General features: G+C 46.0%; 1 protein-coding gene across 3 annotated transcripts in view; it reads right to left on the bottom strand.

Annotated features, from left to right (window-relative positions):
* Positions 1-16,020, bottom strand: part of CTIF (cap binding complex dependent translation initiation factor) — a 419,064-nt gene that overhangs the window by 295,329 nt on the left and 107,715 nt on the right. For all 3 annotated transcript variants that reach the window (XM_075586030.1, XM_075586013.1, XM_075586021.1), the window contains exon 3: positions 13,222-13,302. In XM_075586030.1, the coding sequence (XP_075442145.1) occupies positions 13,222-13,302 (81 nt within the window). The remainder of the gene's footprint in view (positions 1-13,221; positions 13,303-16,020) is intronic.

Below are 16,020 nucleotides of genomic sequence, written 5' to 3'. Positions count from 1 at the left end.
ATAGGGAGAACCATCCGTACGCTCCGCAAAAGAGTGAGTGAACACGTTAGAACCATAAAAAATAAAGACGAGAGGTTCCCAGTAGGACGACACTTTATGGAATGTCCATCCGGCTCTCTACAAAATTTCACATTTAGTGCTATTGAGCATATACATCCTAACGTTAGAGGAGGGGATAGAGAGTCCCTTCTAAATCGCAGGGAAATGTACTGGATTTATGCCCTGGGACATTGGCACCCAGGGGCATGAATCTAGATTGGGAGTTGAAGCATTTTCTCTGATATGTTTTATAATTATTTTTGTTATGCATATTTTGGTTGGTTTCCCTTCCTTTTCCCTTTCCCCCCCCTTCCCCCCCCCCTCTGAGAGACAGAGTGAATGTGAGAGTGAGTGTGAGAGAGAGTGAGTGTGAGAGAGTGAGGTGTGTATACACTGTAATCCTAATTTAATGAAAAGGCACATAGTGCAGGTTCAGTAACCAACAGAGCAATAAATAATCATGTAAATATCTCATCATTTCACAATGAGCAGGTATAAGGGTTGCTTTTTTGTTTTTTTGTAAAACCAGGGAGATGCTATAAATAGCCTGAGCCTGCATTGCTACATGGATATTTAATCATAACTACGACGTGTAATTAATAACTAATTATGTTGAATAGCAGTGACTGCTCCTGGGAAGAAAAATGATTGCAGACGTTTTATTAAGCCCTTCCCTGCCAGAGTGTGATACGGGGCTAACTGTAGCAGAGAAGGGACTCAAAGGGGGGAAAGGAACAAACCCGAAGAGAAAACAAACACAGACCCGATAAACAACTCTCTAAACTGTCTCAAAAAAATATTGTTTATGTATACCCGTTACTTCTTTTTTAATTTCAATATTTTTTTATTATTTTACATGAATATATTAACATCTTACATATACAATTTTGATAATAGAACAATATTTATCCCTTTACATTTTTAATATATTTTAATATATCTTAGCAAATACAATTATCTTCTCCATATGATTTCTTTACAATTTTCTATATGTCCCATATCCAAACTATATATTTAAACCTTTTTTTGATTCTTTTAATTACCAATTATTCTTATCTTTTATTTTATAACAGACAAGATAAAGAAAAAGGATAGGTAAAGATGGGGCAGAGAGGAAAAGAGTGGGAAGGGGAGGGATGGAAAAGTTAGTTTAGAAGTATGGGTATATATTTTAACCTGGTCTGTAACTGTTTCATACGCTCATAATATATATTTTCTCTAACTGTGCATGCAATGTCTTGTATATAATGTATACCCTGTTCATTTATGTAACTGTACTTGTAACCATGTACTATTTGTTTTACTCTGTGCCCAGGACATACTTGAAAACGAGAGGTAACTCTCAATGTATTACTTCCTGGTAAAATATTTTATAAATAAATAAATATAAGGGCTAAAAGGTAAAGGAGATCAGTGATAATAATCAGAGTTAGGATTTTATCTGAATAACGGGGGCCATAGTTCCCAGACCCTATCAAATTGATCTAATTTTTTATTTAGTTGAGCTGAAAGCTTTTCCATTAATTTAACTTCATTTACTCTTTTAATTATTATTTGTTTTGATGGTACATTTATATTCTTCCACGCTGCTGCTATAGAGCAACGGGCTGGGTGTAAGAACAATAAAGATCATTTTTTCCCATCGGGTTAGACACTTCATCGACGGGCTTTGCTAATAAATACGTTAGTGGGTCTAGAGGGATTTTTATATCTGTAATTTCCTGAAGCATATTCTGTATCTTTGTCCAAAACTTTTGAATCTGTGGACATGACCACCATATATGTACCATATCTCCTCTCAGGCCACATCCTCTCCAGCGTAAATCTGATGTGCCTGGGGAGATCTGGCTCAGCCAACTCGGGATTAGGTGCCATTGAAATAAATGTTGTATATATTTTCCTTCGTTATCGTGCAAATTGAAGTTTTAGCTGCCGATTCCCAGATATCCTCCCAGGTTTCCCTATCTATTTCTACATTGAGATCGCCAGCCCATTTCAACATATAATTATGATTCTGAGGAGTTGTTGCCAAAATGAATTCCATATACAGTATATCTTTGAGATCAACCCCTTTTGATATACACCTTTTTTTTTATAAAGTCTTTCAAAATTTGTTCAATTCGGAAATTTTTCTTTCGCGATGATTTCAATAAATAATGTTTCATTTGAAGAAAACTAAAAATTGGGATATCTTGTGTTTGATCATTTATTTGTATCTCCTGAAATGTCATTGGTTTCCCTTCTACTACCAAGACGTTGACCATTGTAATATCTAGCTCTCTAAATTGTTTGAATTAATTTTTTGCACATCCTGATAAAAACTCAGGTTTATTAAATATAGGTGTTAATAACGATGGAGTTGAATTTAGTGAATATGTTTTTTTATTTTTAGGCCAAGTTTCCCATTTACATCTCATCGATGCCAGTTTAAACCTCTCCATGTGTTTTTCCTCTCCTAACCCAGTCCATAGGACTGATGTCAATCAAGTGTTTTCAACATTTTTTTTGTTATGGAACACTAAAATTATATTGTGAAATTCTGCTGAACCCCAGCCCTCTGATAGTGTGTCTGAGATCAGATGCATTGTAAGGATCCCAAACCCACTCTAATAATGAGCCAGAGATTAGATGCATTGTAAGGAATCCCAAACCCACTCTAATAATGAGCCAGAGATTAGATGCATTGTAAGGAACCCCAACCCTCTCTCATAGCACGTCAGAGATCAGATGCATGGTAAGGAACCCCAACCCCCTCTAATAGGGTGTCCGAGATCAGATGCATTGTAAATTCTTCTGTATTTGGGATAATTTTCAAATGTCCTGAAAATAGCAAGGCACCCTTTAGGGATGTCCTAGGAACCCCAATTGAAAAACACTGCCTGAAACACACACCGTTTCAGATCTTGACCATTTATCAGGTGACCTATGGAAATTTGATTGATGAGGCAGGAAAGGAGCAACATAAAATATTGATAATGCTACAGAAGTCTTAGGAAGTAGTGGTGCATTTATAGATGTATGCAGACCTTTGGAAGTTTGTATTTATCCAAAGGTGGTATAGTGAGGGTATGTAACACTTACAGCTTATGTTCATGTATATGTATATGGATGTAACCACTAAAGCTGCCGTTGAATGAACATAATAGTTCCTGGCGCCCATCATTGCTATATCATGGTCCAGCCACACTAATCCAGCACCCTGATAAGGTAACCACATCTGAGAAAGCCAAGATAAGAGACATTGATGTAAACTCCCAAGGAGCCGGGCAGGAAGGGTTACATAACGTTTGGAAGAAGCCACTGGCCCTTGCCGATTGCATTATTGCCACTGGTTGCCTGGTGCACTGCTCTATAAACGATGCATTATACATGGCAGCTTCAAATAAGTTCCTGAAAAGCTGTTGGCAAGGGGCAGTGAGAGATTATGAGTGAATGGGAGAGAACAATGCAGAGGAGAACATGGAGAACATGGAGGACATGTGCAGTTGTCTTTCATTTATTTATTTTTTTCTCCTTTTTTAATTAGTTTTGTGGCTCCAATCCTGTCTACACCAGAATCATTAACGATGAACTTTTCATGTTACACGTTATGAAACATTGCATACAATACTGGAAATACCAGCCAACTAATACAATAATGCAATATCAATGCTGCAGTCCCCCACTCCCTTTCATTGTATTTTTACAGTATGGGCACCACAGGGGGACCCTGGCATCCACTCGTGTTATTTTCATCTCTGGGGACAGCCCGGTTCCCAAGTTACTTACCGGTAAAGTAACAGAGGTTACTTTTTGGGGGGTTCTTGTTTTTCTTTTCCCTTATATAACAAATGTTATTGAGGTTTTCATGGGATTTGAATACAAAAGTGGGGCGGGGGATACACAAAAGAAGAGAGGGAATGGGAGGGGGAGGGAGGCACATCCAGTTGTAGTACAGATACATGCGTATACCGAATCCCATAGGCTGTTAAATAAATTACATCCATCAAAAACCCTTGTACAAACCAATGTTTGGAGCAACTAGCCATATGGAGCAGGGGCAACCAATAGCTATAGGAGACCCATGGTGGACCTATGGGGGGGATCTCAACCCTCTTGGAAGGTCAGAGATATTTTGCCATTTGGGGGACGCTTACGGGACTAGATTTGGGGTACCTATCCAAGGGCCCAGAGGGGGGCCCTGGTGAGAAGCACAGTGGTTGGGGCTAGTGCAGGGATACCTGTATTTGTGAACCAGGGCTACCAGATTCTCTGTAATTTATAGTATGAGTCACAGGGGACTCGTCAACTTCTCCATCTGGCATATAAACCATATTTTATGGCTTGCACAGAAGATGGATGGGGGGGTCTTGCTCTGCTTCCATAGGGCTGCAAGATCATACCTGTTCGCCGTGACTGTATGGGTGAGCAACTTGCTGTCTGCTCTGGACAGGCCTTCGGAGGGGCCTGTTCAGGAGGAATAACCAGGGGTCAAGTGGGAGATATAATGTCTACTATCAGTTGAGCCCAGGTACAAAACAATTTCCCAAAGGTGAGCTATCAAGGGACAGGTCCAACACGTAGATGAAAGAAGATCCAGCTCCGCAGCCTTTGGGCATAAGGGTGAGTAACCAGGGACATACTTAACTGTGCATGCAATGTCTTGTATATAATGTATTACCCTGTTCACTTAATGTAGCTATGTATTTGTAACCATGTGTTTGTCATCATAACTCTATGCCCAGGACATACTTGCAAACAAGAGGTAATTCTCAATGTATTACTTTCTGGTAAAACATTTTACAAATAAATCCTTGGTCAGCTCCGTGAGTGTCTTGTACCACCTCAACATGACCTTGTATGCACTCTCTTTTATGGTTGTACAGATGGAGCAGGACGCCACCGTCTCAAATATACCCTCCCAGTCATCCCCTTCCAGCTCCTTGCCCAAGTCTGTCCCACTGCCTTATGAACCCAAATTTTTCCTGGGTGTCAATCTCAGGGTATGCGAAACTGCCATAGAGCTGGTCCTCCACCTCTAAGAAAAGCCTCAAGACCAAGTAGGGGTGAAGTTGTACTTGCTGTCTTCTTAAGCCCCCAGTCATGCTGGCGAATACGCAGCCGCAAGAGGTGACATTCTGATTCTCTCCCGTGATGCGTGAAATGTAAACCTCCCTGGTGGGGAATGGATAGTGCTACTTTTACCGGTAACTTTTTACCAGAGCTGAAGATGCTGTATTTCAGCCCCAATGATCCCCTTCTTCCCAACCTGGTAAAAAAGATGGAGGCAACAAACACCTCAACACAAAAATGGTTTTCTACATTCATCTACACACAACCCAAAAACCTAAATAATCCCTCTTTTGTGCTTTTCTTTTAACAAAAAGGCACATGGGCAGCACATTGAACGATGGACCCCATATGATTTTCTTTCTTCAATGGGTTTAAACTATTATTGAAGAAATGTCCACGTTACGGCAACAAATGACAAGCAATCAAAACCAGCTCAGAGAAAACGAAGCATTTTATTTATCACCGGGGACAGCACTGAGCCAGAAATTCTGTATTTGTCATGCTGTGTAAGCCAAGACTACAGTACGTGCGATAATGAATATAAATTGCAAGGTGATGGATGTTTTCTATGTCGGTGATCCTTATAATTATGCAAACCACTTTTTCTTCTTCTTGAGAATAATATGCACAGAACAAGGCTGACTGACCCTATCCAGTACACAGAAGTAAATGAGAATTAATCTCCAACCTCCTCCCGTAAACTGAAAGGGAACAAAGGAACACACTGCTTGCTGGCTATGTCGGGAAGTGTTTGAGGTCCCAGATTCAAACCAATGCTAAATAAAAGCCACTTATTGTATGTATGTATGTATGTATGTATGTATGTATGTATGTATATATATATAAATATATAGCGCCATTAATGTACATCGTGCTTCACAGCAGTAATACATGAGACAATCAATCATTGACCAGATGCACTTACCAGAACTCCCTCCTACTGTCTCTGTACGTTCTCCCTACCTACCAATTAGACTGTAAGCTCCTCGGAGCAGGGACTCCTCTTCCTTAATGTCTAAAGCACTTATTCCCATGATCTGTTATTTATATTATCTGTTATTTATTGGATTACCACATGTATTACTGCTGTGAAGCGCTATGTACACTAATGGCGCTATATAAATAAAGACATACAATACAATACAATACAATCATATAAATAACACAAATAACACGTAATAGGAAGGAGTGCTTCAGACATAAAAGTAACATTTAGGAAAAGGAGTCCCTGCTCTGAAGAGCTTACAATCTAATTGGTTGGTAGGAAGAATGTACAGAGACAGTAGGTAAGTGCATCTCCAGGGGGCCATGGTTTATGGATGAGGTGTAAAGTATCAGCCACAGAGCTACTCATGCTTTGTTACAGCAGGTGTGTTTTAAGGTGGGTTTTAAAGGTGGATAGAGAGGGGAGAAAAGGCCCATATGGATGGGCAACGCAGACAATTTATTTGGTGCAACTGTAAAAGGTCAGTGTCATTTCTTTACTGAGACACAGAGACCGTGCAGAGATACCCAGCATTATTATACTCTACACCAGGGGTGCGCAATCCTGCCCTGCCTGCTCGCGCCCCCCCCCCCTCCCTTGCCTCTGGCTTTTGGCATCAAATGACGCCATGGGGTCACGTGACGTCACTATGTCATGGCGTGACCCTGCAGCGTCATTTAACGCCACGTTGCCATGGCGACGCGTCACCGAAGACAAGGTAAATGAAGCTGCAGAGGCCTCACGCGATCCCCCAGCATTCATTTAAATGCCATGGGGGAAGAGCACGGGGCCTCTGCAACCGTCGCGCCCCCCCCAGTTTGTGCACCCCTGCTATACACCAGGGGTGGCCAACTCCAGTCCTCAAGGGCAAGCAACAGGTCAGGTTTTAAGCATAATTCCTGCTTCAGCACAGGTGGCTCAATGAGTGGCCAAGTCGAAGACTGAGCCACCTGTTCTGAAGCAGGGATATCCTTAAAACCTGACCTGTCGGTGGCCCTTGAGGACTGCCCTTGGCCACCCCGAGTCTAGCACACTCCTTTTCAGGGGGTAAAGGTGTCAAAAAATGGTCCATCTTTTTATACATAATGTACAGAGGGTTTTTGTTTTGCTGCTGGCGTTCAGTTTTCCTTTTGCTTTTAGGTGTGGGTGCAGATATTTGCTGACTGGAACGTAACGATTCTTGCCACAGTGCCCCTAGATCCCTGCAGTGCAGAGCTGTGCTTCTGGCATATCAATGATATACAGCAGGGGTGAGCAAACTTTTTATGCCAAGCCCCCCTTTTCATCTATGAAATTTCTCGGGCCCCCCTGCCTAATGTAATCAAAATCACATGACGTCAGTGCACGTGAGCTGGTTCAGCCAATGAGGGCGCACCAGCTTTGTGACGCGTCCGCCACGCGTCTACAATCTCCTGCAGCCAAGTTCACAAATCGCTTGGGCTGCAGGCGTGCGCGCAGGCAGTATACTGGTATTGGATCACTGTTTATTTTATTGTTTGCTGGCATCTGGTAATATGTTTTTTTTCTGGTGCACAAAGGCAATACATTTGAGGGGGCATTCATCCACCTCTTTGCTACATCCCTTCCCTCTCCCGCACCCCTTTTTTTCCTTCTCCCATTTGCTTTCCCCAGTGTCATCCACTCCTACCTACCAGTTCTATTTATTATTTATTTATTCCCGTTTTAAATGTTGCCCAGGGATCAGGGACCCCCATAACCAAACTCAAGGGGGGTACTGATGAATCTCGCCTGCTGATCAATACTCCGAAGTGACCCCCCTGACCCAAAGAAGAACCCTCAGCCCCCCAAAACTCATCCTCCCAAGACCCTCAATTCTGCCATCTCTGCTTGACCTTCATCCCTGTTTAGCCATTGTGTCTCTCCCTCCCCCCAGTGTCTCTCTCTCTCACCTTCCCCCCAGTCTCTCACCTTCCCCCCAGTGTCTCTCTCCCCCTCCCCCAATATGTCTCCCACCTCTATGTCTCTCCCTCCCCTCAATATGTCTCCCACCTCTCCATATCTCTCCCCCCAATATTTCTCCCACCTCTCCATGTCTCTCTCCCCCTCCCCCCAATATGTCTCCCACCTCTCCATGTCTCCCTCCCCCTCCCCCCAATGTCTTCCACCTCTCCATGTCTTTCTCCCCTCCCCCCAATGTTTCCCACCTCTCCATGTCTCTCTCCCCTCCCCCCAATATGTCTCCCATCTCTCCATGACTCTCTCTCCCCCTCCCCCCAATATGTCTCCCACCTCTCCATGTCTCTCTCTCCCCCTCCCCCCAATGTTTCCCACCTCTCCATGTCTCTCTCCCCTCCCCCCAATATGTCTCCCATCTCTCCATGACTCTCTCCCCCTCCCCCCAATATGTCTCCAATCCTCTCCATGTCTTTCTCCCCTCCCCCCAATGTTTCCCACCTCTCCATGTCTCTCTCCCCTCCCCCCAATATGTCTCCCATCTCTCCATGACTCTCTCTCCCCCTCCCCCCAATATGTCTCCCACCTCTCCATGTCTCTCTCTCCCCCTCCCCCCAATATGTCTCCCACCTCTCCATGGCTCTCTCTCCCCCTCCCCCCAATATGTCTCCCACCTCTCCATGGCTTTCTTTATCTCCCCCCAATATGTCTCCCACCTCTCCATTGCTCTTTCTGTCTCCCACCTCTCCATGGCTCTCTTTATCTCCCCCCAATTTGTCTCCCACCACTCCATGGCTCTTTCTGTCTCCCACCTCTCCATGGCTCTCTTTCTCTCCCACCAATATGTCTCCCACCTCTCCATGGCTCTCTTTCTCTCCCACCAATATGTCTCCCACCTCTCCATGGCTCTCTTTCTCTCCCCCCCCCCCCCCCCCCATATGTCTCCCACCTCTGCATGGCTCTCTTTCTCTCTCCCTCCCCCCAATATGTCTCCCACCTCTCCATGGCTCTCTTTCTCTCCCACCAATATGTCTCCTACCTCTCCATGGCTCTCTTTCTCTCCCTCCCCCCCCATATGTCTCCCACCTCTCCATGGCTCTCTTTCTCTCCCACCAATATGTCTCCCACCTCTCCATGGCTCTCTTTCTCTCCCACCTCTCCATGGCTCTCTTTCTCTCCCACCAATATGTCTCCCACCTCTCCATGGCTCTCTTTCTCTCCCACCAATATGTCTCCCACCTCTCCATGGCTCTCTTTCTCTCCCACCAATATGTCTCCCACCTCTCCATGGCTCTCTTTCTCTCCCACCAATATGTCTCCCACCTCTCCATGGCTCTCTTTCTCTCCCACCAATATGTCTCCCACCTCTCCATGGCTCTCTTTCTCTCTCCCTCCCCCCAATATGTCTCCCACCTCTCCATGGCTCTCTTTCTCTCCCACCAATATGTCTCCCACCTCTCCATGGCTCTCTTTCTCTCCCACCAATATGTCTCCCACCCCTCCATGGCTCTCTTTCTCTCCCACCAATATTTCTCCCACCTCTCCATGGCTCTCTTTATCTCCCACCAATATGTCTCCCACCTCTCCATGGCTCTCTTTCTCTCCCCCTCCCCCCCCCCCATATGTCTCCCACCTCTCCATGGCTCTCTTTATCTCCCACCAATATGTCTCCCACCTCTCCATGGCTCTCTTTCTCTCCCCCTCCCCCCCCATATGTCTCCCACCTCTCCATGGCTCTCTTTCTCTCTCCCTCCCCCCAATATGTCTCCCACCTCTACAAACACAACACACAAATACTTACTTTCACTTTTAAGCCTGCTTCAGTCCCCCATGTATGCTGAAAACTGGGACAGGAGGAGGAGGGGCTGTCTGTGTGCAGTGAGAAGCCCCGCCCCCACAGCAAGGCAGACATCACACAGAAGCAGCCTCTGCACGGAGCTTCTGGCCGCCCGTGCACAGCTCTGCCCGCCCCCAGGTTTCCCCGCACGCAGCCTGCGCCCCCCCTACATAATCTTGCGCCCCCCCAAGGGGGCGCGCCCCCCAGTTTGCGCACCGCTGATATACAGTATCTGCTCAGTGAACACGCGCACACAGAAAGCACCTCCCACCCCAGCGCCTCAATATGCCACAGACTGGCTTTGGCACTAATAGTAGCCACCTCTCTCACTCACGATAGCAGATAAAGGGACAATCTCACGTACGTTTTTCTTTTTTTACACATTGCCTTATTTTCCATCCGAATTAATAACGGTCTTGTGAAGTCCCTGTTTACCCCTCGCTACAGATTCTCGTCTATCAAACAGTGACTATATAGGTAGACTGGAACCGAATGTCGGTCTATAAAAATCTCTGATCTGTGTTGTATTGTATTGTATGTCTTTATTTATATAGCGCCATTAATGTACATAGCGCTTCACAGTAGTAATACATGTGGTAATCAAATAAATAACAGAGCATGGGAATAAGAGCTTTAGACATAAAAGCAACATTAAGGAAGAGGAGTCCCTGCCCCGAAGAGCTTACAGTCTAATTAGTTCCTGATATCCTGCAATCGTCGCTCCCCTAGATCCCTGCAACCCGGCCCCCCGATCCTTGACCATCTTTCTACTGTACAATAAAAAGGAGGAGCAGAAAATACTTCCGGAGCGTTGCTTTTGATACAGTAGTAGCACCCATTGCACCATTGGCTCATGCCAATCTCCGCTATCAATACATGTAACATAGATAAAGTGTCCCAAAGTGCTTACAGTCACGGGCTAGGACTTGGGCGCATGAACCACAGGATGACTGAATTGCAAAAGAATACAAGGGAATGGGGCTGACACTGGAGCAAAGTAAATAGGGCTCCTGATACTATACAACTAAGCTTCTCCTGCCATGGTGATCAGATCTGCAGTGTGGCACAGTTAGGCTGCGCTTATACAGCCGGCGACGCGACCGACGACGTCACCCATCGCCATTGCGAAAGTTGTCATTCATATTTTGGAGACGTCGCTGGCTACAAGGCCAATGACGTCAGCACGGGGGAAGGCAGAGGAACAGAGAAGCTCCCCGATTGGCTTATAGCCAGTCACATGTGGAGACCGTTTCTCCAAAAATCAAATTCTACTGACTACCAGATTTTTTGGTAGCCCTGTTGCGCTGTCGCGTCCACTATAAGCGCCGGCGACAATGCATTTGTTTTGACGCGATACTGTGTCGCCGTCACTATAAGCGCAGCCTAAGGCTGCTGGTATCATGTCTGACCACTAATAACAGGCTCCATACATGAGCCAGTATAATAGGAGAAGCTTAAGGGCAAGATTTTGTTTACTCATTCAAACCTCGCTCACTCACTGCCCCACACCTCTGGAATTCCCTTCCCCTCAACATCCGACTAGCACCCTCTGCCTCCACCTGTAAGGCCCATCTTAAAAACACACATCTTTAATGAAGCATTTGAGTACCTCCGTTGGCTGATACTATAAATCTCATATGCATTTACCAGGACCCCTTGCAGACGCATTTACCCCAACACCCTCCAACTGGCTCCAAGTCCTCCCTAATTACCACTTCGTTTGAAAGCTCTTCGGGGAAGGGACTCCTTTTCCTGTTACTTTTACAAGTACAGGCATACCCCGCATTAACGTACGCAATGGGTCCAGAGCATGTATGAAAAGCGAAAATGTGCTTAAACTGAAGCACTACCTTTTCCCCACTTATCGATGCAGGTACTGTACTGCAATCGTCATATACGTGCAGAACTGATGTAAATAACGCATGTGTAACAGCCTCTATAGTCTCCCCGCTTGCGCACAGCTTCGGTGCAGGTAGGGAGCCGGTATTGCTGTTCAGGACGTGCCGACAGGCGCATGCGTGAGCTGCCGTTTGCCTATTGGGCGATGTGTACTTACTCGTGAGTGTACTTAAAGTGAGTGTCCTTAAACCGGGGTATGCCTGTATGTCTCAAGCACTTATTCCCAGTATGCGTCATTTTATTACGTCCCGTGTGTTACTGCTGTGAAGCGCTACTACATGGAAGGCGCTATATAAATAAAGACATACACAAGCACTTCAGTCAGTCAAGGCTTTTTTCGGGGACTTACAGGGTCCCTGAGAGCTGTGTTCATGCGAGGGGAAAAACTAAGCAGACAGGTTGAGGTGCACATATTATAGCTCTGTCTCTGCTTGTTACCGGAGATCTCTTTCTGTTACATAATTACAACATATTTCCTCTCTTGCCCAATGTGACTCATCGCATCCACCCCTGTGCATGCCAGTTGGACACCGTGCCACGTGCAAACATCTAAGCTAATCATTTTCTAACGACACTGCAGTGCTCCCGCTGCTAGTCACTTGTTTGGGGGGGGGGGGGGAGAGAATAGTGCATGTGTTTTAAAAGATACGCACACATAATAGGAACATGAGGAAGTATAACAATGAGTTGAACGCTCTAACTTGCCAAAGTGATTTTTAAATAACTAGAATATAGAAGCCAACATTGTTTAGTTTTCTACCATCATTATCTATGTGCACTAGTAAATACAATTAGGTGTTCAACATGCCGCAATGCAACAAACCCGTATCTAAATGGTATGTTAAACTGAGCCGTCTCTGGTATTGCCTGCTTTCTGGTCTGTCAGTCCTCTGCGCCCTGTCTCCAGTTGGTATGCCAAATTGAACCATCTCTCTGGTGTGCTCATCAGATGTGTGTATAGACAGTGGAGCCGACGTCACTGATTGCAAGTCTTTTCTATACTGTATCTATGGAGCCTGGTCATTTATATCATAATTAAGACAGGACATCTGTGCCATCATAGGCACTAGATTAAAGTGAGATCACTGCATGTGTAGTCCTCAAAACCAAATATATATATATATATATATATATATATATATATATATATATATATATATATATATATATATATATAGTTCACAAGTAGAAATTACGTTGCAGCCATGGGTAGGAGCGCTTTCCGTCCCCTCCGGTCAGCTGCTTAATGCCAGCAAGCTGGCGATTACTGTCCTGCTCCTCTTCCACTGAAATAGTGATAAGCACAGGAGAGGAGTGGGACAGTAGTCATTAGGCAGCTACAGGAGCTGAGAAGCTATGATGTCCACCAGCAACCTGTCCACTCCCACTGTACTGGGGAGAGAAGTGGCCATCCAATGAGGGCCGCAGGTGGCGCCCCCTGAGGGCTGCATGTTGCCAACCAATGCTTGCGGTGTATAAAAGCCATTTTCCCTACCTGGTTGTGATTGTGGGAAGATCCTCTCTCTTTCGGTGAGGACCTGTTGCCGTCTAACTGTTCAGTACATTCTACCGTCCACTGCAAAGAACATAAATAGACACAGATGAGAGCAGGAAGCAGTGCAAATACATTGCAAACACACATGATTTCAATGGAAATTTCCCTGAGATCACAATGCAGTACAGAGAATGTGCGACCAATTTCCAAACCATTTTATAGTCAAAAACTGTTCCGAGATGCTTTCTAACGCTGCGCTAAAATCTCACACTAATACAGGAGACAGTCAATCATTCGATAAAAGATCTGCATACAGTGTGTAAATATATACTGCTGTTCTAGTTGAAACAGATCGAAGGAGAGAGGGGAGAGGCAGGAAGAGGAGGGGAGAGGATAGGCAGAGAGAGGAGAGGCAGGGCGAGGAGTGGAGAGGCAGGGAGAGGAGTGGAGAGGCAGGGAGAGGAGGGGAGGGGATAGGCGAGAGAGACCTTTATACAACCGACACTTGTGTACTAAAAAGGAGCACACCGGAGATATCTGGGCTATATGCCAATTTAAGGCAATTTAAATAAACTTTACATATCAACTTGTACCATATATTGGAATGGAGCGTCTATGCAAAGAAATACGACCTCCAAATAAAAGACTTCACTTAGGAGCATACCCAAGGACACTGTAAAACTTGCCATTTATTTACACCATTCAAGCTGTAAGAACAAAACTTACTACATCAATTGCAAACAGTGGTACCATGTACAAGGAAACCCAAACCTGGAAAGAGTGGCAAATAAGCAGGGTTTTCGTATCAGTCTAAAAGCCAATAGCGAATTCACATATAGTAATATGAATAGATTCTGGCATATCTTCAACGGGAGATTAGGTAGATATATCCAACAGTCTATAATTAACCTTGTAACGGTATCAGCTACCCATTGTAAAGTCCTGATGAAGTGGCCTGCTGTGGGAGTGAGAGCCCTCACAAGTGCATAGCTATTAATTAGCCACTGGACTGTTAGCATGGGTAGAAAATATAAGCAAGCATGGGCTGTAACCCCCTGCGTTTAGTTCTACTATAGGATGATTACGTTTGCTAGGAGTGCTTGTCACTACATACAGCAAAATAATGATGGCGTAGGTTGCAATCATACCTCGGTGCGCCGTGTCACTGCCTTCAGTGGTGTCAATAATCCGGGTGGTATATAAGCAAATAGGACTCTCCCTAAACCCATGTAAGGGGGTCACCCCCGGTTCCCCTGATTTTCCTTTGCCCCCTGCCTTACCCCTGTGGTGGGGGAAGGGGACGGCGACTTCTCCCGGCGGGCACCGCCCTCTTGGTTTTGGCGCGAGCTTCGCCCATGCGCAGTAAAGATCGCGCACGCGGTCCCCATAGGAAAGAGCTGTGCCAAGGACTACAATTCCCAGCAGCCTCTGGGGACTGCACTTTCACCCTGGTCACAGGCAGCATTGAAGCCAATAGAGCTGGCAGCTTCTCATGCTGCAGAGTTGCAACAATGTTGTGTGCAGACAGGGTTTTTGTCAGTTGCAGCATGTTGGGCAGTCAGAGACCGGAGCAGCCAGGGAAGGAGGTAGGGTACAGGAGTCAGGGACTCCCTGTACTAGGCCAGCACCCCCAGGGCCCGAGATAGCTCAGCTCCCCAGTAAGGTGAGTGTTGCCAGGGGCAGCCCTCAGGATAGGGACCCTGCCACTTACATTAGTGGGAGCTGGGAAAGGAAGGTTACAGAGAGTTGGAGTCAGGGAGCTGTGAGGGAAGGAAGGGTGCGGGGAGCGAGTGCAGCTCCTGCCCCATATAGGTACCTACACCCCAGGTAGGCCCCAACTCCCCACTAGTTTAGTGGGTTAATTACTGAGGGAGGCCCAGATAGGGACGCTGCCCTTAGCATAGAGTGCTGCCTTGTCAGAGTCACGGCTGTTAGTGCTGTGAGGTCTGACAGGCAGGCACCTTGTTGCGCAGCACGTTGGCTGCCAGATCCAGTGAGCTACAGCTTGCTGCTGTAGGCACTGGGACTCATTAAGTATTAGTGAGGCTGAGGGGACTTGGGTAGTTAGGGGAGTGGGATAGGTCATTACCCCTGCAGGCCCATAGGAGTTCCCCAAGCCACTACAGGTTGCTGTACTACAGGGACAGGCCCTAGGTTAGGGTTCCTGTCACGTTAGTACCACTTAGATAGACAGGGACACAGCAGACGCTGCGGTTCCTGCTAAGAGGTTCGGACCCACGTTGGGGTCCACAGAGACTGTTCACCTATTCGGACCACCCCGGGCGGTCCACGTGCAAGGAGTCCGGTTGGGGATCTGAGGACGTCATCCTACTACAGACCCTTTGTGAAGAGTTGCTGACCCGAGCACCGGAGTGCTCGGCAGGTATCTAATACATAAGTGCACCACCGGGCCCTTAGTGTAATTGTGACTGCGCAGTCACCCATTGACTCTCTCTGCAAGAGTGCGGGACATTGGGTGGGGTTCTTTGGACACTGGGTGGGATCACCTAGTGTTGGGGAAGCGTCCTGCGCGACGCAGTAGGTGTCTCCTCTAGAGAGGGACACAGGTTATATTGTGGTACTGCCGTGATACGTTGTTATATTGCATGTTAGTAAAGTCCTTCGTTATTATACCCTCTGTGTATGTGATTATTTGTGATTGTCCTGCGAGGAACCACTCCCCCTTTGGCGGGAGCCATCGCAGGTGGAGGCGCTGCTTCGTGTAAGTGATCACCGTTAGTATTGTGTTATGTCCCAGGTTTCCCGTGGCGGAAGCTCAGCCCTCCTGTGAGCCAACAG

The sequence above is a fragment of the Ascaphus truei genome, chromosome 1, assembly GCF_040206685.1.
Source record: "Ascaphus truei isolate aAscTru1 chromosome 1, aAscTru1.hap1, whole genome shotgun sequence".
NCBI classification, from domain to species: domain Eukaryota; kingdom Metazoa; phylum Chordata; class Amphibia; order Anura; family Ascaphidae; genus Ascaphus; species Ascaphus truei.
The sequence above is the reverse complement of the archived record's forward strand: the minus strand, read 5'-3'. Positions and strand labels throughout refer to the sequence as shown.